The sequence below is a fragment of the Charadrius vociferus genome, unplaced genomic scaffold, assembly GCF_000708025.1.
Source record: "Charadrius vociferus isolate BGI_N301 unplaced genomic scaffold, ASM70802v2 scaffold1677, whole genome shotgun sequence".
NCBI lineage: Eukaryota > Metazoa > Chordata > Aves > Charadriiformes > Charadriidae > Charadrius > Charadrius vociferus.
The window spans coordinates 234,820-255,735 of record NW_009649298.1 but is presented as its reverse complement, the minus strand read 5'-3'; the positions used below and the strand labels follow the sequence as shown (position 1 = coordinate 255,735).

The following is a 20,916-nucleotide window of genomic DNA, read 5'->3' as shown; positions in this document are numbered from 1 at the left end:
CGGGGCCGCGAGGGGAGGGGTGCCGGGCGCGCGGCGGCGGGGGAGCCTCCGTACTTCCCCGGTGCCTCCAGAAGGTGGCAGGTCTCTCCCGGAGGTGAGCATCTCTCCGGGCGGTGGCACCGTCCCCTCCCGCGCCCACCCGCGGAGGGTGCGCAGCGCATCGCGCCGTCCCCGCGCTGGGAGCGACCCGCGTGTCCCCGAGGGGCCGGGACGTGCTGGGGAGTTTGGCCGATGCTGGCTGTGCTAAAGGGAAGTTGCTGTTAGACCACACAACCAAAGCACAGTGACATGTGATTAAAATAATACTACATAAAAGTATAATGCCGCACAATATACAGTCGTTTGGGGCCTGTCCGGGCCAGCGGGCGCGCGGGAAGGTGCGATTCCTGCCCTGCAGTGGGTGCGGGAGCGTTCCCTCCTCCACTGCCCATCCCCGCGCCCACGGTGCTGCGCCATCCAGACGCATTTTGCCTTTCGGTGCCTGGGGTATTCGGCGAGGCGGGAGGAGATGGGCCCCGCGGGCCCCGCACCACGGCCTGCAGCCTGGTCTCCAGAGGGCACCGGCTCTCGCCCACACCGCTGCAGGGCACCCAGGGCGGAGGTGTGCGACAAACCCAGCTCCCATCGCTTGGCAGAAATACTCTGCTAAACAGATGAGGTGTCTGCGGCATGTGCTGGGGAGATCCTGCTAGCTGAAAACACGGGGACAAGCTGTCAGCCCTGACATCTTGCTCCAGCTCACTCACCCGAATGCAATGGTCACATTCGTAGTGTGGTTGGCATGGCCCGATTCTGGTGCAGGACTATTGCCGGAGGCGGCGCAGGCTCCCTGCCTGCCTCTTCGAAGACCCCAGCCGCCTTCCCCTGCGTGTGAGTGCACAGAATGGACGCCAGCCTGCAACTCGCTGCACCAATTTGCCAATACCTGTTCATTGTTTCTGAATGGCACTGGAATATTTTGCACTGCATCGTTAGGCAGGAGCACAGTGAAACCCAGGCTCTCCGTAGGGGCAGTAATTGCGTTCCAGTGACCCTTTGCTGATGAAGCAGCATTAGCTGAGACCCACAGAGTCAGCTGTGCAAGGGGCTGTTTAGACCCAAAATGACAAAGTTCCCCACCAAAGGGTTTGTACTCTGAAAGTCTCTTACAGCTCTGACTCACCTAATTACTGTTCCTATCATAATCACCATCGTTCCGTTGGGTGGTGGATCTTTTGAAGGTGCCCTTTAATGTTTCATCAGTACTAGTCTCTGCAATAACGAGTGAGTAATAGATCAAGTATAATGTATGCAAGAATTATCTTTTTCCTAAAAGAGAGATGTTTGCTGGATTGGATACTACTGACTCCCCTTGCACGGAGGGCAGCGGGTCCCCAGTTTTAACTGGCAGGTGGGTGAATGTGCCGCGTTAGGGCTGTCAGATGCAAGGAGGAGGGTACGTTCCAGGGATACTCCCTGTGACCACACAGCTCGGGCTGTGGGCAGATGCCAGGACTTACACCCTGCCTGGCAGAAGACTGCAGGAGAGGTGGGGACTTTCTCACTTCAAAACAAGTATTTTAAAAACCCGCACTAAAAAAAAGCCTAAGTATGTTTTGGCATGCGGGGAATGATCACATGTAGATGGTCTTCATTGAATTTCACTGAGTTCAAGAAAGGCACTGCTTTATTTTATGAGATGTGGCCATAAATATACACAGGAAGAAAGAAACAAACGGGCTGAACAATACATCCCGTGCGCTGTTCCACTAAGTAATGCTCAACGCATTTGAAGATGCTCCCACTGGGCACCAGGGGTTCATGGCCATTGTACAAACTGCTGTGGGAACAAACCCAGGTTCACTGGTTGAGTGTCCCACTGCTAGGAGGAGAATGAGGCACAGGTTTTTGACACAATTATTTCTAATTACAAAAATGCATTTAGAGAAAATTAAACTTTTCACTGGAAATAGTTGGTACTGACGTTTTCAACACCAAATATTTCTGTATGGAACTGCTGCCAGGCACGATCAGCTGAGTTAGTGGGAAAAAAAAGATTCCAAAGCACAGTGTGCCCTCATCACAGAGTAAACAATTGGGAATCTTTAGGTGGGAATTACTTTTTGTTTAGAACTTTCACTTAATGCACTACTGAAATAATAAACATGATTGAGCTCTAATATGTTTCAACTAATCTGAATCAAATTTTCTAAGAGTTTTCAGTTTTCAAACATCTAGCTTTTTATCAGGATAAGGATAAAACCCTGTCATTTAAATTTTAGTGGAGAGGAAGCAGTTTCATGCTAAGTGTTGGGCAGCTGACCGGCAGTGTTAGGCAGGAAGAGCAGCGCATGTCCTCAGGACGAGAACAGTGTTGTCCCTCCAACACAGTCATACATCAGGGACAGGGTTTCTTCTTTGCTATGGAGAAATATTGTTCTATGGGATTATCTGGTGTTAGTAAAATTGCTTGCTGATTATATAATGGAAGTTAGTTTATAACATATAATTATGAGGATGAGTCATATTTCCCAGATAGATCTTCCACAGTTTTTCTCTGTGTAGCAAGATAAGCAAACAGAATTTTCCTGACGAGCTGAGCAGAGGTAGGAGGATGGAAGAGGGTTCACCACCACTGAAGCATGAAAAGGGCTGGTCACAGCCCAGCCGTACCCCCACAAATGTGCAGTTTCTCCCAAACACACCAGTCCAAAGGAGGCTGTAAGTGCAGAGCTCAGGAAAGGTGGTGCCCCAGGAGCCAAGAGGAGCTTGTGTGTGCTCAGCCCACACACCCATCGCCGTGCCATCACCCCAGCCCACCACGGAGGCCATTCAGCCTCACCCCATGCTGCTGCCGCACATACCCCAAAGCAAAAAGACTCCCTTCTCTCCCAGCCTCTGCCTCAGCCACGGCACGGCTGCGGTACCGCAGAGCACATGATAATTCTGCCAGTTAAGCTCACCAGGTGAATTCATGCCCACACTGGGTGAGCCTTTCAGGCTTAAATAGTCCACTATCCTCTTCTGGGCAGGAGCTCATAACAGTTTCATCACAGGAAAAGGGAAGAGGCCTCACTGCAAACAACTATGGTGTCATCTGCCCCTGGGGCATCTTCTTCCTCCTCCTCCACCCCCTCGTATCTTGACTGTGACCTGACACATGTCAATCATGCATGGGCCCATTTTCCCGAATGCCATCAAACTCTCAGCTTTGAGGGTACATCGTGACCATATGCTCTCTCCGTTAGTTATGCCCAGTGCAAAAAAAATATTAAATCTATTTCAAAACAAGTCTTGTGTTTTAAATATCACCTTGCAGAGCAATTCACACCTTTTTTTTTATTATTTTTTTAATACCAGTGTGAGAGGCACAGATGATTGCAGCTTCTCCGGAGCAGCCTTTCAGAGGTGTCTCAAGCAGAAAAGAATCCAAAAGAGCTCTTTAATACTCATACCCAACACACCCGAGATGCTGCGTGGATACCTGCGAGCAGCCAGGGCCGAGGATGCACAACAGAGTCTGTAAGAGACATTCAGTGGTGACAGCTGAAGACCCCTGCCTTGTCCCACTGTTCAGCCCGGGCACAGCCGTAGCTGCCTCGCAGCCCCTGCTTGTTGCAACAACTGGAGTTTTCTCAGCACTCTTTGTCTGCCCATGACTGGGAACTGTCCTCAGTGCAGTCAGAAGACGTCGGTGCCTGTTTCCAGCACTGGTAAGCCCACTGGGGTGGGCAAGCTGAGGAAGCAAGCAGCTGGTTATGAGCATCGCATCCTGGAGCGATGCCGGGCAGTTTTGAGTCGGGGCAATGCCGGAGGAAGACTTCACGGCTCCTTGTGCTGGACGCACTGCACCGCAGGGTGTGATAGCAAAGGGCACACCAACTTGGGGTGGACATGCCCTGATGTGTTTGTGGAGCAGCAGCTCAATGCTGCAATAAGCAGCACCAGCCCGAGATTTCATAATGTGTCACTGTCCCATTTTGCGGGTACTACTGGGGTTCCTTGCAGTTTCTGGAGTTCACTGAAATCTCTCTTCTGTTGAGGCTTTCCCAGCCCTCCAGGTTACCTTCTGCAGCATTATCTCTCAGTTTGCTGGAAACATTATCTAAGATCATCTAGTTAGCGCTTGCAAATGCACAGATAATCCTATGAGACATAACTGCAGAGAAAAGTACCATCTCATAAAACAGCCTCCATCGTACAGCAAACTTCGAAATAACATTCCTTTCAGGAGCCATTTGTTCCATAACTTCTATCCCTAATCCTGGCCAGTTGTTTCCAGATACACTGAATCCATCAGACTTCTTCAGTTTTACGGAGCTAATCTTCACTTTTGAAGTATGTTGCCTGCATGAATTCTAGGGAAAAAATGGCATTAAATCTTCCTTTCCTGTCTTAAACATGAAGCTGTGGAGTATGTTGTACACAAGCATCCTCACTGATACTCAAACTATCCAAACATGTTCTTTTTGTGAACAGAAGACATGAAGCTTAGTCCACCTAAAAGGACTGACTCATGCAAAAGATGGAATAAACATCTTTCCAGAAAAAAAAACCCCAAACCCAAACCTGATCCTTCTGCAGAACTACACAGAACAACACAGAAACGCACCCGTGTCCTTAGAACATGGGTGTCAGCAACTGGAAGCCAACAGTTAAACATCACGTAACCTAATGGTTTCATGAGCCAAAGTCGGTGTTGATAAAGAAGAGAATGTTGTGCACCTCAAGGGAAAAGGATTTCTCACTGGAACAAGCTAAAATTATGACCTAGACTCCACTAAGTTTTGGAGTGAACCATTTAAATTTCTAGGTGCCTGAGAAGGCCTTTCTTCCTGGGCCATTGCAGAAATGAAGTCGAGCAGCAGAAGAAACTTTAGGTGTGTCATACTGCGTGGGCAGGGGTGTGCTGGGAGGGGTGTTTATAAAAAGATGTTTCCACAAACACTTGCTATGAGCCATAACAAACAAACCTCTAAATTAGCAACAGCCAACATCCCACAGGCTGAGCGAGAAAAGAACAATACAGTAAATCGATACCGGAAGTTGGGTATCACACAACTACTTCAGCCTACAAAGAATGGCAGCGGACAGACCGCGTTTTGCTGCAGATCCCGTGCCTGGGAAGGAGGACAGACATGAGAGGCAGTTGGGGAAGAAATTTCAACTGATTGAGGCTCAGGCTGCTGTAAGAGCTCAGGAGACGGATGCTCAGCCGAACTATCCACTGTTATGTATTTGAAAAAGATGCAACCTTAAAAAAAGAAGACGCAAGATAGCAAGTATTTCCATGAATGGAAAACAAAACTGAAGGAAAAATGCTATTTTGATGTACAGTTTACTGACTTAATCCCAAAATCAGGAACTTAACCTTTCTCCTCCGAGAAAGTATGTTTGTAGTTGCACTACGGAAGGAAAGCATCCTGCCTGAAATTTTGAAATCCCGTCAGGAGTGAGAGCATCCCCTCTCCCATTCACAGGCATGTCCAGAGCGACTCGCCCAGAGCCAGGACGCTTTCCCCGGTCTCTCGACCGTCCTGTAACTGCATCTGCTCTGAGCACATGAAGAGTTATTCCCAGCAAGAACCTGTCACTTCCCTTCCTTACAGTCTGACACAGAGCTATTTTCCAGCTGTTGTCATACAATTTTTCATAATTAAATTGTTATTTATAAAACCTAATTGTAGATGTACGTTTGGAATAAATTGCTGACACATATGATATTTGCCAATGTGCACCTATGTTTTTATGAGAAATTACAAAGATGTCAGAGTGGTTCAGTGTACCTACAAAATACACCCCGTGGTATGTTTTCAACAGGCGTAAAGCAATAAAGGACTAAAAATAAGGAGCATACAACATACATAAGATATGCATAAGCCAGAACCTTTTAAAATATCACTTAAGTATAAAAAAATCAGCTGGGATTCCTTGACAAGTATCTGAAAGGGGAAAGAGCATGAGGAATGACTGCATTAAAAGAGACAGTAACATTCATTACTGTCCCATATTGTGACGGTTTATTGTTGTGCTGAAAGAGATGGGAACGGGATGAGGTGAGTGGGATGAGTTTAATTCAGATGACTGTAAGACTAGATCACAGGAAAGATCTCCCTAATTCAGAGCCACCCAATAGAAATTACATGTTTTGTATTGATAAACAAACGGTCATGAACACTTTGAGTATGGGTTAAGCTTCCTGACACTGTCAACCATCCCCCTTTGGCAAATTACCCTTGGCAAAAAACTGCGGCTGCAAATGGCCATGGAAAGAAGGTACTCCCTTTGGCGGCGACACCCACTGTCTCAGCTATAAATGCAGACCAGGCAGGGTGGCAGTCGGAGCTATGATTCCAGAACAACTGTAAGACCAGCTTTGAGTTATAACTTGAGTCGTTCGCTGCTGCCACGATGAGCTGTGGCTCCAAGCAGACCTCAAAAAGCTGCCTGCGGGGGAGCAGCGGTGGCAGCGCTAGCAGTGGTGGAGGTGGAGGGGGCAGTAAGTATTCCTCTGCCTCCTCAAGAAGAATAATTTCTAGCACAAGTGGTGGTGGCAGGATGTCTGGCAGCAGTTGTGGCGGAGGAAGTTCCAGGAGCAGCTATGGTGGGGGAGGTAGCGGTGGTAGTTATGGAAAGATCAGGCGCAGCAGTTATGGAGGAGGAATGAGCAGTGGTAGTTGTGGAGGAGGAATGAGCGGTGGTGGTTATGGAGGGGGAATGGGCTGTGGCAGCATGGGAGGAGGCTTTGGGTCAGGCGGGAGTGGGTTTGGCGGTGGCTATAGAGGAAGCTTTGGTGGAGGTGGCGGTGGTTTCAGTGGTGGCAGCTTTGGCAGTGGTGGCTTTCACGGAGGGAATATGGGAATTCTCTCGAACGACGAAAAGCTGACCATGCAGAGCCTCAACGAACGCCTGGCTTCTTACCTGGATACGGTCAGAAATTTGGAAATGGAAAATGCTCAGCTTGAACAATTAATCAGGGAGTGGTACCAGAAGCAAGGTCCTACTGGTACAAAGGACTACAGCCACTATTATGGAAAAATTGAAGACCTTCAAAATCAGGTAGGATGTTCTTGGTCAGACAAGCGCTAGCATTGACAGACTTTTTGTGATTGAGTAAAATCTCTGAGGCGTGCAGCATGGATACTTCTAAACTCACTGTCTCTCTGAAAGCGCCTCTTGCGCTTGAAATTCTGCCTTCTGCGTGTGCATCCAACTGTCTTCAACTAGAGGTGGAGAAACGATGCACATCCCTATAGCACACCCCCGGACCGTTTGTTGGCAGTGGCTGCAGCCTCTCAGAATGGCTGTAGTGGATTTTAGAGCACAGGACAAAGGGTAACAATTACCCTCTGGGATGTGCGCTGACACTTGACAACAGCCCCTGGCCCGTGGGCAGGGAAGGTGAGGCAGAGCTACGGCGGTAACACCACGCCGCTTAACAGCACTCTTGTACTCACAAAACAGTTTTTGTCATTCTGGTGCTATTTTCACACAGGCATCTCTTTGTTTTGCACTGTAGATGACCTTTCCAGGCCTCTGCATGTAGGAAATGCCGGTCCCCTCAGGCACCTGGGGATTATAACAACAAGATCACATTCGTATTTCTGTCCCTTGTGCAAACCGGAGAGATTCACAGGGAAAATCTTCCTCAGCATATCATCTTCTCTTTTAGCTTGTGACTGCGGCTGTGCAAACCAACAAGGTACTTTTGGACCTGGATAACACAAGGATGACTGCAGAAGACTTCAGGATAAAGTAAAAATATATTCCTCTTTTCCAGACACTGACTTCCTTTCTCCTACTTTCCTCAACTTAGTTTCATAAATTCATACTAGGGCTCCTCCTGGTTCCATGGCAGCACAACTGAAACAATTGTAAGACTTAGAAATTCTTCATGATTTCTGTAATGGTCTTCAATGGGAGCGCTCCCTATAGCTGTGGAGTCAAAGCTTAAAAAAAGCTTTATTTTTAGTGAAAGAAAAACTGTGGAAAAACTGTGATTTTCTTTCACAGACAGTCAGAGGAAACAGATAGATGAAAACTGCACAAAGTCTACAGTAAGAAGAGACAATGAAAAAGACCACAGAATACATTTTAATATTAAAGTTTAGTATTAATATTAAGCTTTAAGTGGTGGCCTCTGATTTCATAATCCTGCTGGCTGAGAGATGCTACGTGCTACTAAGTATAGACACAAAAGCGGACACTGAGACACGGGAATACGTGAGCCTTTTCATACTTAAAGTCAGTAGGAGAAGGACTGAGAACCCAAGACAAGGGCTGACCTTTCTGCACTGTCCTTGGCACAGGTACGAGACGGAATATGGTCTCCGGCAGAACGTGGAGGCTGACATTAATAGCTTGCGACCCTTGTTGGATAATCTGACTCTGAGCAGGTCTGACCTGGAAATGCAATTTGAGTCTCTAAAAGAGGAGATGATTGACCTCAAGAAGAACCATGAGGAGGTAAGAACCAGCTCCTTGAAATGCAAACTGCCGAGCAACACAAGCACATTTACAGCATCAGAAAGGTGGGCAGGTTTCGCAGGTAACATCCTCTGCGCTAAGTAGTCTTCCCCGCTCTCCGAACGGGCGGCAGCTCAGCAGGAGACCTCCTGGGACGGCCTGGCCGCCAGGCTCAGGCTCTCCAGGGCGGCCCTGAGCACAGTGCCTCTCACCAGCAAGGACTGGGGAGTCAAGGCCAAATGATTTTAAAAGAAAAAAACCTCAACATATATTTATATGTTACTGAAAGGATCAAAGATGGTTTATGAAGTCAGAGCAAGTTAACTGACTTCAAAATTCTTTTGCAAAGTAATTTCACTGGTTTTGTTTATTTGCCTTGGCCCCGGGTTTTCTCGGCAGGAAATGAAATTGCTGCAAACACAGTCCAATGGTGATGTGAACGTGGAGGTGAATGCTGCTCCTGGAGAGGATCTGCTGAAAAAACTGAATGATATGAGACAAGAATATGAAACCATTATCCAGAAAAACCGTGAAGAGGTTGAAAGGTGGTATGAAAGCAAGGTAAATGGTTACAATGTGAATGTTCACATTACAAAAGCAAAACAATACTAACTTTTGGTAAGAACTTCCTGTAGATGAATTACACATTGAATGACAACATCGATTGCTTTTAGGATATAATGGTGGAATCCTTTTGATTAAAGTAAAGAAAATCACCAGTGGGCTTTAACTGCGCTGGCAGAGCGACATAAGGAAGTTTAAACAGCCCCCGTATTACAAGCGGTCCTGCTTCAACTTGTTGTGTTGCCAGATGCTTCCATGGTCAACTACCACGTTGACGTTGTAAGGAAAACTCAAAAACTCCAATTCTGTGTGTTAATTTTTCAGATGGAGGAAGTGAGTCAACAAGTCCACTCAAGTGGCCAGGAAGTAGAATCGAGCAACCAACAGATCTCTGTGCTGAGACGTGACTATCAGAGCCTGGAAATTGAGCTGCAGTCCCAAATCAGCATGGTAGGTAACGACTGCTTCTGATCCTCTGATATGCAAAGAACACTCCTCTGATATGCAAAGAACACGTGAGTAGCTGGCATGACAGGAGATCAGCTGTAGGTAGCGCTCCGTGTGATGAAGATGCTCGGCACATCTGACGCCGTGTAATATTTTTCTCATTTGGGGTATAGGAATGATCTAATCCTGCCACATTCCCATAACGCGCCGCACTTCCATACGCTGTATTATTTCTTATATTCTCAGATACAGTCTTTGCAATCCAACTTGGAAGACACAGAACGTCGCTATAACATGCAGCTGCAGCAGATCCAGGGCATGATCGGCCCCTTGGAGGAGGAGCTGGCCAGCATCCGCTGCGAGATGGAGAGCCAGAACCAGGAGTACAAGATGCTCCTGGGCATCAAGACCCGCCTGGAGCAGGAGATTGCGCAGTACCGGGCACTGCTTGAAGAAGGGCAGCATGATATTAGGTACATACACTCAGATTAATTAACATGCCATCTATGCAAACAGATGAAAGCAGCAATATTTATATTAGGAACAGGTGCAATGGATTTATCATCAACGTATATACTACAGTCACAGGAATTCATACAGAATCTAAATCTCAGCTGGCAGTGTGCAAAGCTGTATTATTCTATACTTATCTTGAACTGGACAAAAACATTCAGAAAAGTATTTAGAATTATAATATGCCATTTCTTCTCCTAAGTGCAATCAGACTAGTTATATATGAAAATGAATGGTAAGCAAGGGCATAACTGTCTTTTATAAATACTCAAGGTACATATTTTGACAGACATCTAAAGCCATTCATTATCTTTCTTTTTCTTCTTCTGTGCATATCAGTTAATTTGTCCTTAATTAGGATAGTTTAAAACCAGTTTTCTAGAAGGTGGAGTCAGAGAGTGGCCTTGACACAGCCCTTAGGGTGCCAGACACGTTCGTGTTGCTCCAGAGCTTACACACACACATCCTTTCCTCCGTACAGCATCACACAGGGAGGAGCTGGTGGTGGATCCTCAGGAGGAGGAGGTCATGGAGGAACTAGCCGGTCTTCTGGAAGAGGAAGTAGTGGAGGAGGAAGTAGCTGGTCCTCAGGTGGAGGAAGCAGTGGAGGAAGAATTGGAGGATCCTACGGAAGAACTTCCTCTTCCGGAAGCGGAGGAGGAGGGAGTGGAGGAGGAGTGTGTGGTAAAACTTCAGGTGGAGGAGGTGGCAGTGGTGGAGGAGGAGGGGGCAAATCCCACCTCTCCCACTCTTCATCTTCCCAGTCCCTCTCTGGCAAGTCTTGTGAAAGCCAAGGTAAAAATTGGAATGAAAGAGTTCATCCTTCCATTAACTTATTTCTCTGAATAGCAGGAAAGGATATGACAACTTCCTTCCTTATTTGGAAATCTGGAGATATTTTTGCTATTTTTTCCCAATTGTGTTTTAAGTCCACTCTGACATTTGTTTATATACAGTAACATGCCAACACGGTAGTATTTTCACAAGTGACTCGAATGAAGGGGATGTTATGCAGAGTTGTATGAGAGGATGTGTAGAAAGAGGAAATGAAGGGGAAAAGGAAAAAATAACGCCCAATCCAAAGCATACAGGGAACCAGAGAAGTCAGCAGTTTTGGAATAAAGCCAAATGTTAGAAATGTAACTGCTACTAAGGGGGCAAAATGGTTAAAGCAAGGTAAAAGAGTTGGAACACTCATGACATTTAAAATATAAAGGGTATTAGCTGCAAAATCCTGAAGCACCAAAAGATGGGGAGTGACCAAGAGTTCTTTTCCATGTCCAATTTCATGGCTGTGTTTCCAGGAGATGCTGAAAACACGAAGCTCTGCCTGGAAGGGAACAAAACCTTGGAGAGAGGAGCAACAATGGAGGAAGTGTCTGAAGCCATAAAAACAATGAGACTGGGTAAGGTCTCAGGTCCTGACAGCATCTCAGATGCCTGAAAATGTTGAAAATGAACAGGAAGTTATAATTTTTAGAAAGATTCTCTTCCACTTCTGATTTAAAAAAAAAAAAAAAGATGGAGAATGATCCTGCTTTGAGGCTTCCATTTATTCCTTCTTATCAAGGAAGTAACAGGGATATTAATCTTACTTAAAAATGTAGTCTATCTCACAAACATGCTGTTTTCTGGCATGAAAGTATTGGCTATAGACCAAAAGGCCTGAAGCCATTGATACAGAACGTAAGGATACCGTACACAGACTCTGTTGATGCTGAAAACAAAGGAGAGAATTCAGAAGGTTTTTGTGTAACGAGTAAGATTTTTTGATAAGATTTGGTGTAGATGAGATCTAGTTTTTAAAAATTAATAGTCTCTGCAAACTCTCCATAAAAATTTACTCTTTTGATCAAATGTCCTGTCTGACTTGCAACATTCCTACCTATGGGAATGTTTGGCAGGCAACACTGAAATATATTATGTGCCATTCTACTTTAACTTTTACTAATTTGTTGTAAATACTGCTACACACATAATTACAGATTCTAAGTTCATCTGTATTCGATTCATACTGCTACCGTCACTCTAAATTTAAGGAGTGATTTACACTTAGTTGAGAATAGAAGCAGGGCCATGTATTCAATGTGATAAAGCTGCAGACACACATGCTTGTACAAATATAAAGTCAGAGACTGTTCTAATCTTTCCAGAATGCTGGGGAAGAAAATCTAGTCCACTGAGAACTGCACAGTCTATAGTTATGAAGTCACAAAAAATTAGAACTGCTAAATGAGATAACACTTCTCCAAAGAAATTCTTGCTTCCCTTCATCTTTCAACAGGGAGTTTTAGAAAGTCGGAGGACTGATTGGCAAAACCAGCATCTTCCACTGCGGGACCTCACCAGTGGGCCTTTGGACCAAGCCAGACTGTACCGAGCGTGTCCGATCACGCCTCGGCGCAGCGCAAGAGCGAACACTAGTTCAAGTTACTCAACATTCTTCACTCCAGGGGCTCATCAGAACTCTCTGGATGGCCTATCTGCTTCTTCCATCTGAATTTCTGTGCCTAATCACTGTTGCCTGACTTAATCTCTACCGTGATTGGTATTCTTGTGGGGAAAAAAAATGCCAAAATAAATGCTAATAAATCTTTGTTTCTCTCTGATGCAAGCAGAAAGCTGTGTCTGGGAGAAATTTCCTTTAGCCGACATTTTTGTTTGAATCAGTTACAAATATCAAGTGTTACCTGTGGAATACACGATAACCTAAGACCCAACAGTTTACAGCGACATATTCACCATTTCAGATTAACTGGGCAAAACTTTGACGAGTACGCTGGCAGGTGCAATGCTCTGGCGGTCCCTTCCATGGGAACGCCAACAGCCAAACCCTACTGCTTCTGCTATTAACGTCCATCAGGGGAAGAGAGGGCGGGTCGAAGGAAATGACTATTCCCCAGAAAGCTTCTAAAAAAATCTTCCTAAGTAGTCACTAAAAAGCACTATGAAACTTTTTATCATGGAATGCAAACATGGAAATTTTCAGCTCCCAGTGCCAAAACACCCCTGAGTGCAGAACTCAAATCAGGTACAACTAATTATGCAAAATGAACACATTTTGAGTGCTGCCTGCTTGGGTTCAGATTGGATAACACGTGGCTAAAAGTGCAGTAATAGGATATCCCTACTTTGTGACAGTAGGTATCTGTACTGTAAAATAAATTCATAAAGTATGAACCAGATCGCTCAGAAGGAATTCACAGACGAGTTACTGCTGTAACCATGCCTTGCTGTCTGGTACCTGTCCAGTATTTTCACTTCAGGGCATTTCTCATGCCTAAATATGGACAGGTACACATTTTACAAAGCAGATTGGCAAATTATTCATGTTTAGAAGGTGATCTTACAAAGCCCAGTGGTAGGCTGAGAGAAAAAAAAAGACATCCAAGAGAAAAGATTCCCAAAACAATTTTAAGGGTTGCCTACCGATCACACAGTAGAGGGACTGCTCACAGCAATAAGGGTGCAAATGCCCTAAAAGACAGAGATGGAACTTCTCCTCTTTGTTTTAATTATAGCCATGTTTCCCTCCTTTATGCCCTGGCAGGTGCCCGCTCCCCCGCCGTACCCCTCACCGTGCTTCTCCCTTCTGTTGAGGCGAGTCAAAGCGAAGGGTCTGCACAAGCACAACTTCAATGGGCTGAACTGCTGAAATGAACCGTATGGGGAATTTCACTGGGAAATAATTCGGAGGGCTCCTGACATGACCCCTATTCACTGGCGCGTTCTTCATCCCTTGCACTTCTCGACTCATCTGCTTAAACACAACCAAAGGGAACCAGACAGGAGTATCACTGCAGTAAGTTTTTCTCTCTCTGTTTTACAGTCATGAGTTTTGTTTTTGCACTCTGAGGAAGGCATCACCCACTGGAGAAGGTTGAGAAACACAGACTGAGTGGGAGACCGTGGGAACGGGAATCCTGAACGCCCGAGTTCCAGGCAGATCTGTGCCAGTGATTCACTGCATTGCCTTATGCCTTATGCCAGGCTCCCAGCCAATGTGATTGGGATTTGAAAAGAAAAAAAGATCTCGGAAGAATGGTTTCTATCTGACCAGTGTCTCTATGGGGGCCCGAGGAACCAGCTAATCTTCACGAAGGACTACTTCACACAACAGCATGCACTGATATCCCTGACCTGACATGCAAAGAGGCAGTGTTGATGTTTGCAAGGATACCCCATCTCCCTCCGATTGCAACATCACCTACTTCGTTTTTAAAATCCTTGCAGCATCAAATCATACTTGTTGCTATATCGACAGCAATCCCCTAACCCTACCCGCCCTGTTTGCTCTGCTAGTTTTACACCTCTTGCAGGCTGTGACAATTCTTTCCTAGACCTGTCTAATCAGGATACCAAACTAACAGCCCAAATTAAAGATCACTCCCACCAGAGCAGCACTGCTTCTCACACCTCCTCCTGCCGAGTTCATCTCAAAAATGCCTCTGTGAGTGCACGCTTCCCGGCTTTCACCGGCTGAGTTACTGGCCCTCACCTGTCCTCTGGCCTTCCAGCGGCCCCCGGGAGGCTGTTACGGGGGTTAGATAGAATTTACTTGGAGGAGTTGCCTGTGCTGCAGCTCACTGCTCTGCACCATCGTAGCAGCTCTGGGGACCACTTCATCCTGTCCTTCTGTCCAAAAATAGAAGTCACGTTTAGCATTTTTACTGCCAGTTATCTAATTATCTAGCATCTATGCATCCAACCTTGCAGAAGAAGTTCCACTGAAACAAGTCCTCATGAGGGCAAAGCAGAACGAAACTGGAAGAGTTCAGAGTGGGAAGGGGAACCCCCCCACACTGAGGCAGTTGGGTACTGAGAAACCCATCCTGCAGCACGCACACGCCGCCGTTAGAATGCAGTGTGCTGGGGTACGCTGTGCGAGCCCGCTGCTGCTTGAAAGGCTTACACTGGGACTTGATAATCACACACAGGAGTAAGTAAAACTTTCTGAGCAATTAGGACAAATAATATAATATTACTATTACTACTTTTACTACTCAGCATTGATTGTACTGTCTTCTTCCTGACCTAAAGTCTGTACCTGTCTTAACAAGGTGTTCTTAGAATGTTCCTTGCACGTAAGTCTGCATCTATAATGCAAATAAGCTCCATAATAAAGCTTATTTGCTCCGCGTTACAGTATGTGACAAAATACATGCAAACCACCAATAAACTTTAAAAAATGTCTACTTAATCATGGCATTAGTGCTCACTACAGACAAAAAGAAGACTGAATTTGGAGGGTTTCTTACCATACCCTGGAAGAAAGTGCCAGTTTAAGTATTCTTTCATTTTTTCCATTTTGTCTATACAAAATCTGCAGGCAGGTTAGCACTAGCATTCGCTCACTGGGAGAGCAGGCTTGTAAGGATAGCGTATGTGGAGGAACAGAGCTAGAAACCCAAACCAAGCATAGCAGGAGTAAGAAATACAAATACTATAGTGTCGGGTGTCAAAGCTTAGGGCATGCCTGGAGTGGGACTCCAGTGATACTGCGAGTGGTGAGGAGAACCTCGCACTTTTTATTTGCATGCATTTTGTTAGGCATTAATCAGCATAATAAGCTTTAATTTTATGAGCACAAAATGTTGCAATTCGGATACTTATCTGGCGTTCCAATTAGTGCTCTGAGAAGAAAATTGTGGTACGTGTTGGGACAAGACCTTCCGAAGCACCTGAGGCAAAAATAAATGTGCACATACACTCCTGTATGTTTGGCTTTGGTACTCCCACAGCAATTCATTTGTCCATTTGAAGGCATAGGACTAATGTCAAAATTGCCTATGCATATATTCTGCTGATCTCTCTTTTGTTTAGCATTAATTGGCAGCCATAGTAATTGTCAAATGCTACGTGGGCTATATCCATGGGCTGCAGGGTCAGTACAGCAAAGCACGCTGTTTCACCACATTGTTGGGGGGAAGGAAGAAACCAGAAATCTTTGTAGAGCCCACCCGTCTCAATGTGAGCGTCCTAGTGGGTCTTTCTCACTTTTATGAGGGGATAAGACAGGTTGCTTCGGCAGTCATTTGCTTAAAGTGTTGGGGTTTCGCTGTTGGGGTAGCAATTCGCTGTGGACAGTGAAGCAGGGGCCAGACCCCCAAAGGCAGGAGGCAGAAACAGGATGCAGCTGCACTTAGACTGGCTGAAGTCCAAAGCTCCGATTCCCAAATCCTGGCTCAGGAGGTAATTAACCACCGTGAATTATTAGATTCACTAAATCTTGCGTTTTGACTAGCAAGTTCTCTAGGCTGCTTCTGCTCTTGCTCAGACCAGGCTGAGGCTCACGGGAGCAAGAACCAGCTCCTCCCCACGTCCCGCTGGCACGCGGAGCCCACGCAGGTCTCCCCTCGGCGTGCCAGTGCTCACCCCGCAGATCCCAGCGCAGCAGCGTGCCTCCCGCAGGCCAGCGGGACCGTCTTCCCTGTCAAACACTCCCAGCAGAGTGGATGTACTTCTTTCGTAGGGCACATCAGTTGTAGTAACAGAAAGTACAACACATGGATTGGTGCCTCTGCAGGCTGGGCCTCGCATCTCGATGTTCCATCGCACGGGATACTGCAGTAATCAAAGCCATCAAGGCAACAGAACAGCTGGAGATGCCCACAGCCTGGAGGGGAGCTGGGGCTGCTCATCCCCATGGGACGGAGGCACCTGAACTCTAGGGAGGCCGGAGACCTTGTTGGCAGATGCTCTTCTTGTGCCCTCCGGCTGTTACAGGCAATATGAAAGAAGCAGTTCCATTTTGGTACCAGCAAAAAAAAATACTCCAATCAAATTGACTTCACCCTGTAGGAGACTGGGGGAATCGCAGGGGGATGGTGCCCTGATTCTGGCTCAGAAAGCGACAGAAATGGTAACAGGCAGCTGACAGGCAGTAATCAGCAGCCTGTAAACTGCCTGTCAGCTGGAGGGCACAGAAGCCTTGACCCATGGCTGTCACATCCAAATGACAAAAATGGTGTGTACATCTTCAGGATCGGAGCAACAGGCATTCTCCCATCAACATACTTGCAGGCAAGATCCAAGTTATCTTGCACAAAAGTGGTTGCTTGCAGAGTGCCGAAGTTTTAAACTTCTCAAGCAAGTTCACTGCTGCCTTAATAGTCCTTGTTCCTTTGCTGGGTCTAATCTAAATTTCTTTGGAAAATATTGTGATTTCACAAGAATATTATGAGATGAATTAGGAACGAAGAGTGAGCACAGACTCCGAGGTGAAAACAGAGCCCTCTGTTCTTACAAAAATTTCTGTTAAGAGGGATGGGAAGAGATTATTAAATAGACCAAGAGAATAACCTGTAGCATTTGCCTGAGGCATGGCATCAGAGTGACATTGAATTAAGGGGAAATGTTTTAATTTTCGATGCACAGACACAAAAGTGAGAATACTTTTTCTCCAGGTCTGTTTCGAATGCAGCAGCTCCAGCCTGTTGTAGAAGTCTCCCAGGTTTGCTAAAATATACGGCGGCGTGGGCCGCTCACAGAGTTTTCCTTCATTCTGATGCGAGGCAGTCACTTCTTTGATATCTATCACAGAGGCCTGAATAAAAGGAAAACAGAAACAGAGAGAGAGTGAAAGAACGTCGGCTGTACCTGACACGTGGCATGTGCTGAGCTTAACAGGAAGCAGTACACCGTGTCAAAACACAGGGATACTCTGCAGGCTGAGTAAGGCAGGGCGCTGTGGCAATAAATGTCCTTGTTCTGGTCTGATTTGGAAACAGCAAAGTTATACAGCACACTGGCTGCTGTATCAACACAAAACCATTAATGGTTAAACTGTATATAATATGTAGGAAAAAGATGAGAAAGGTCCTAAAATTGCCAGTTCTCATAGCTCGCCTGTATTTTTCAGGTACCCGGGTATGACAGCCCAGAGAGACATACGACATTTTTGAGAACACAGAGACGGTGAAAGAAACAAAATATCACACGGGAGAATTTTCAGCTGTTAAGAATGCAGCAGATCGGAAGTGGAAGAGCAGCAGCATTTCTATAAAATGCACTATGATTGAACTAGTAACAAAAATGAAATAATAGCAACACTGAAGACCAAAAAGGAACCTCCCACGGGCACAGGACTTACAAGGTACCAAAGATCTAAAGGCAAAATCTTTTATTTGTGTTCCTCCCTTATATGTAAGTAGTGGTAATAATATAGAACTAAAATGAAATGTTGAGGCTATATAAAGTTCTCCACCCTCAATGGCTTGACTCTTCTTTCATTGTGTTTATTTTTTAAAGTCTCTTCCAAGCATACAATAAGATATGCCCTCATCAGAAGAACCTTCCAGTACAGACAAGTCCCCGCTGTGATTAAGTACCTATAGAAAAACAACAACCTACAAATAAAATAGGAAACAATGTAGGCCCTCAGAAAGTAGATAAACAGACTAAGAGACTCTTTTGGCAAATGCTTTTACTCTTGCTTTAATAATTCCAGAGAATCTTTGCTCGTTATCCCTAACAAACCCATGGATTGTTGCAGCTTGTCTACGAAGAGCATCTATAAGGAATATCACCAGAGTCACTCATGGAAATTTGAATGTGATAATCAGTGTCACTTACCGTAGCTGAATTTGTGAAAAAGAGCCCCCATTGACCAGAACGACATTACCCAGACACAAAGGAAAACAACACTAAAAAGAAAAAACGTTTTTCATAGAGTAAACTACATCTTTCAACACCGATAGCAGAACATGCAAAGCGCAGAATGCGTGTTTATGCTGCTGAGGTGACACTACCGTCCTCCAGCTGTGAATCAAGGAGAAATTACTCCATCATCAAGCTGCTTGAAATCTTTCATCATCTTTGAGCCATTGAGTATATCAAATAACAAGATAAAATCAGAGAGTTTTTGAAAGCGATTGCATAAGCAGCAATAAAGCAACGCTGGCAAAAGCACAGGGCAAAGGACAGGACAATGGATTCAGTCAGAAAATGTTAAATAATCCTTAATTATGCATGAAAAAGACCAGAAGTTAAGAGGCAGAAATACAGTTTGTAAAAGAACCATGCACAGGGAGACTGATAGCAGAGTGTGAAAAAGAGCAGCGACATTCACCCAACTTCCAGAAGAAGGTGAGCTTTGGAAAGGGAGGGCTGCACTGTGTTGCCATCTACCAGAGGTCTTCTTGCAGACGCTGAGCAAAGGGCAGCAGCCAACCCATGACGGTTCCTCAGATGTGCCCCGCTTTGTTCCAGGCACCGGAGGTTTAGGGGCAGATTGCTAAATTTCATAGATACCTTACAGTCATGAGAGGATCAGTAACCAAACAGAGAGAAAGGAAGGCAATGATGACATTTCAGTAACACAGATCCCAACTGTCACTGGAAAAGTGTACGCTTTCTTCCAAGGACCCTGTCGCAGTCCGGGGTCTGTCTCCAGCGAGACCACAAGGGCTGATGGTTTTGCTGTCGTTTGCAAGTTAGCGGTAGGGACTGTTTGCATGGATCGAGTCTCTGCTGTGTTCAAGAATCAGATGTACATTTCCCACAAAAGCTTGCGGTGTGAGAACAGAGCGAAGCGGATGCTGAGGAATTGAGATTCTGGATGTGAACCCAGGGCAAAGATGAAACATTACAACATGAGTGTATTTTGGTAGATGACAGTCAGCAAAGAGGCAGTCAGCACTCTTTGCCCAAACTCGGACTCTTAGAGATTTTTCAGACATGCAGTTTTGTCTTCAGATACTCTGCTTTAGCAGCAAGTCTAACACCTGAGGATGGAAACCATTTCCAAGCCCACCTTGGGCAAACTTCTGGGGATGGTGCAAGAGCGAAGAATGGTGTAATTTCTTTTGTGGTCTCAGTGGTCTGATTTCAACTGATTTGTGCAAAAAGCCTTGCAGCTTTTCTCTCAGGATACTATTTTAGTGTGTCAAGGATCTCTGTGTTAAGAGCAGTCTATATAATTACCACCTGTAATATATGACACAGTAACAATAGAGAGAATGAGCAGTTTAATATTATACCATAAAAGGTCTTCCCACACAGTAGTTTATAGGTGATTGCCTGCATTAACACAGCTCGTAATTCTGCTACAATTGACTTTATAATACAATTACGTATCCTTAATCTTTCTGCTATTTTAGATCAACTGCTCTTTGGCGAGAAAAATCTATTCTGTTTTCTTCTCTTTAATTTCTAGGACTTGGCTATCTAGTGGGCTGTATTATCGCTTTCTTCGCAAAGGAAGGATTTTGTTTTTTAAATAAAAATCACACTGCATTGCTTGAAATAGTCTTCTTGGATAAATAAATATGTTCTGGAAGTGCTGGTGGGGATACACATGTCGGACAATCGAAATAGACAAGTTGTACAGTCCTATTAATAAAACTCTTGCACTGTCATGTGTAGTGAGAAAAAGAATATAAGCAGTGTAGAAGATCTTAAATGCACAAAATATGAAAGAGCAAAAGAGAACAATAGTCTTTGACAACAGCAGCTACAAATAATTGAACAAACAAATGCAGTCTAACATGAGGGATTTGGGCCTCATCTTCTTTCTTTTAGAGAAGAACTGACAAGAAAAATTCTCTCTGTACAGTTCCATCGGGTACATGTTATCTCAGCATTAGTTTCAACAGGGTCCTGTGTAAAGTGGCTTTGCCATCGGAAAGCAGATCCAGGCTGCAGGAGGCAAAAGACTACTGAGTCTAGAGAAAGCTAAATGAAAAGAATGCCACCCAAAAGAAATTAAATGTTCAGTCTTAAACAAACAGCATAAACCCAGCGATGGGCTAGATTGCCTGAGATAGCAGCACAAAAATATTGTTCAGCAAATTATTCTTGGCACAAACAACAAGGTTGGTAAATGCCCTGGGAGAAGGAAACACCCTGGTGGTGACACCCACTGTCAAAAGTATAAATAGAGAGGGCTGGGGATGAAAATTTGCAGTCCTGAATCTTATCAGGCTGTGCACCTAGATTTGGTTTTGT

General features: G+C 45.2%; 1 protein-coding gene across 1 annotated transcript; it reads left to right on the top strand.

The window, feature by feature from the left end:
- Positions 1–6,390: 6,390 nt before the first annotated feature.
- LOC104290066 (keratin, type I cytoskeletal 13-like) lies at positions 6,391–12,279 on the top strand. Its single transcript, XM_009889114.1, has 9 exons — positions 6,391–7,038; positions 7,652–7,734; positions 8,289–8,445; positions 8,845–9,006; positions 9,334–9,459; positions 9,703–9,929; positions 10,451–10,764; positions 11,268–11,375; positions 12,254–12,279. Exons 1-9 carry the CDS (start codon positions 6,391–6,393, stop codon positions 12,277–12,279), a joined length of 1,851 nt encoding a protein of 616 aa, XP_009887416.1.
- The last annotated feature ends 8,637 nt before the right edge of the window (positions 12,280–20,916 follow it).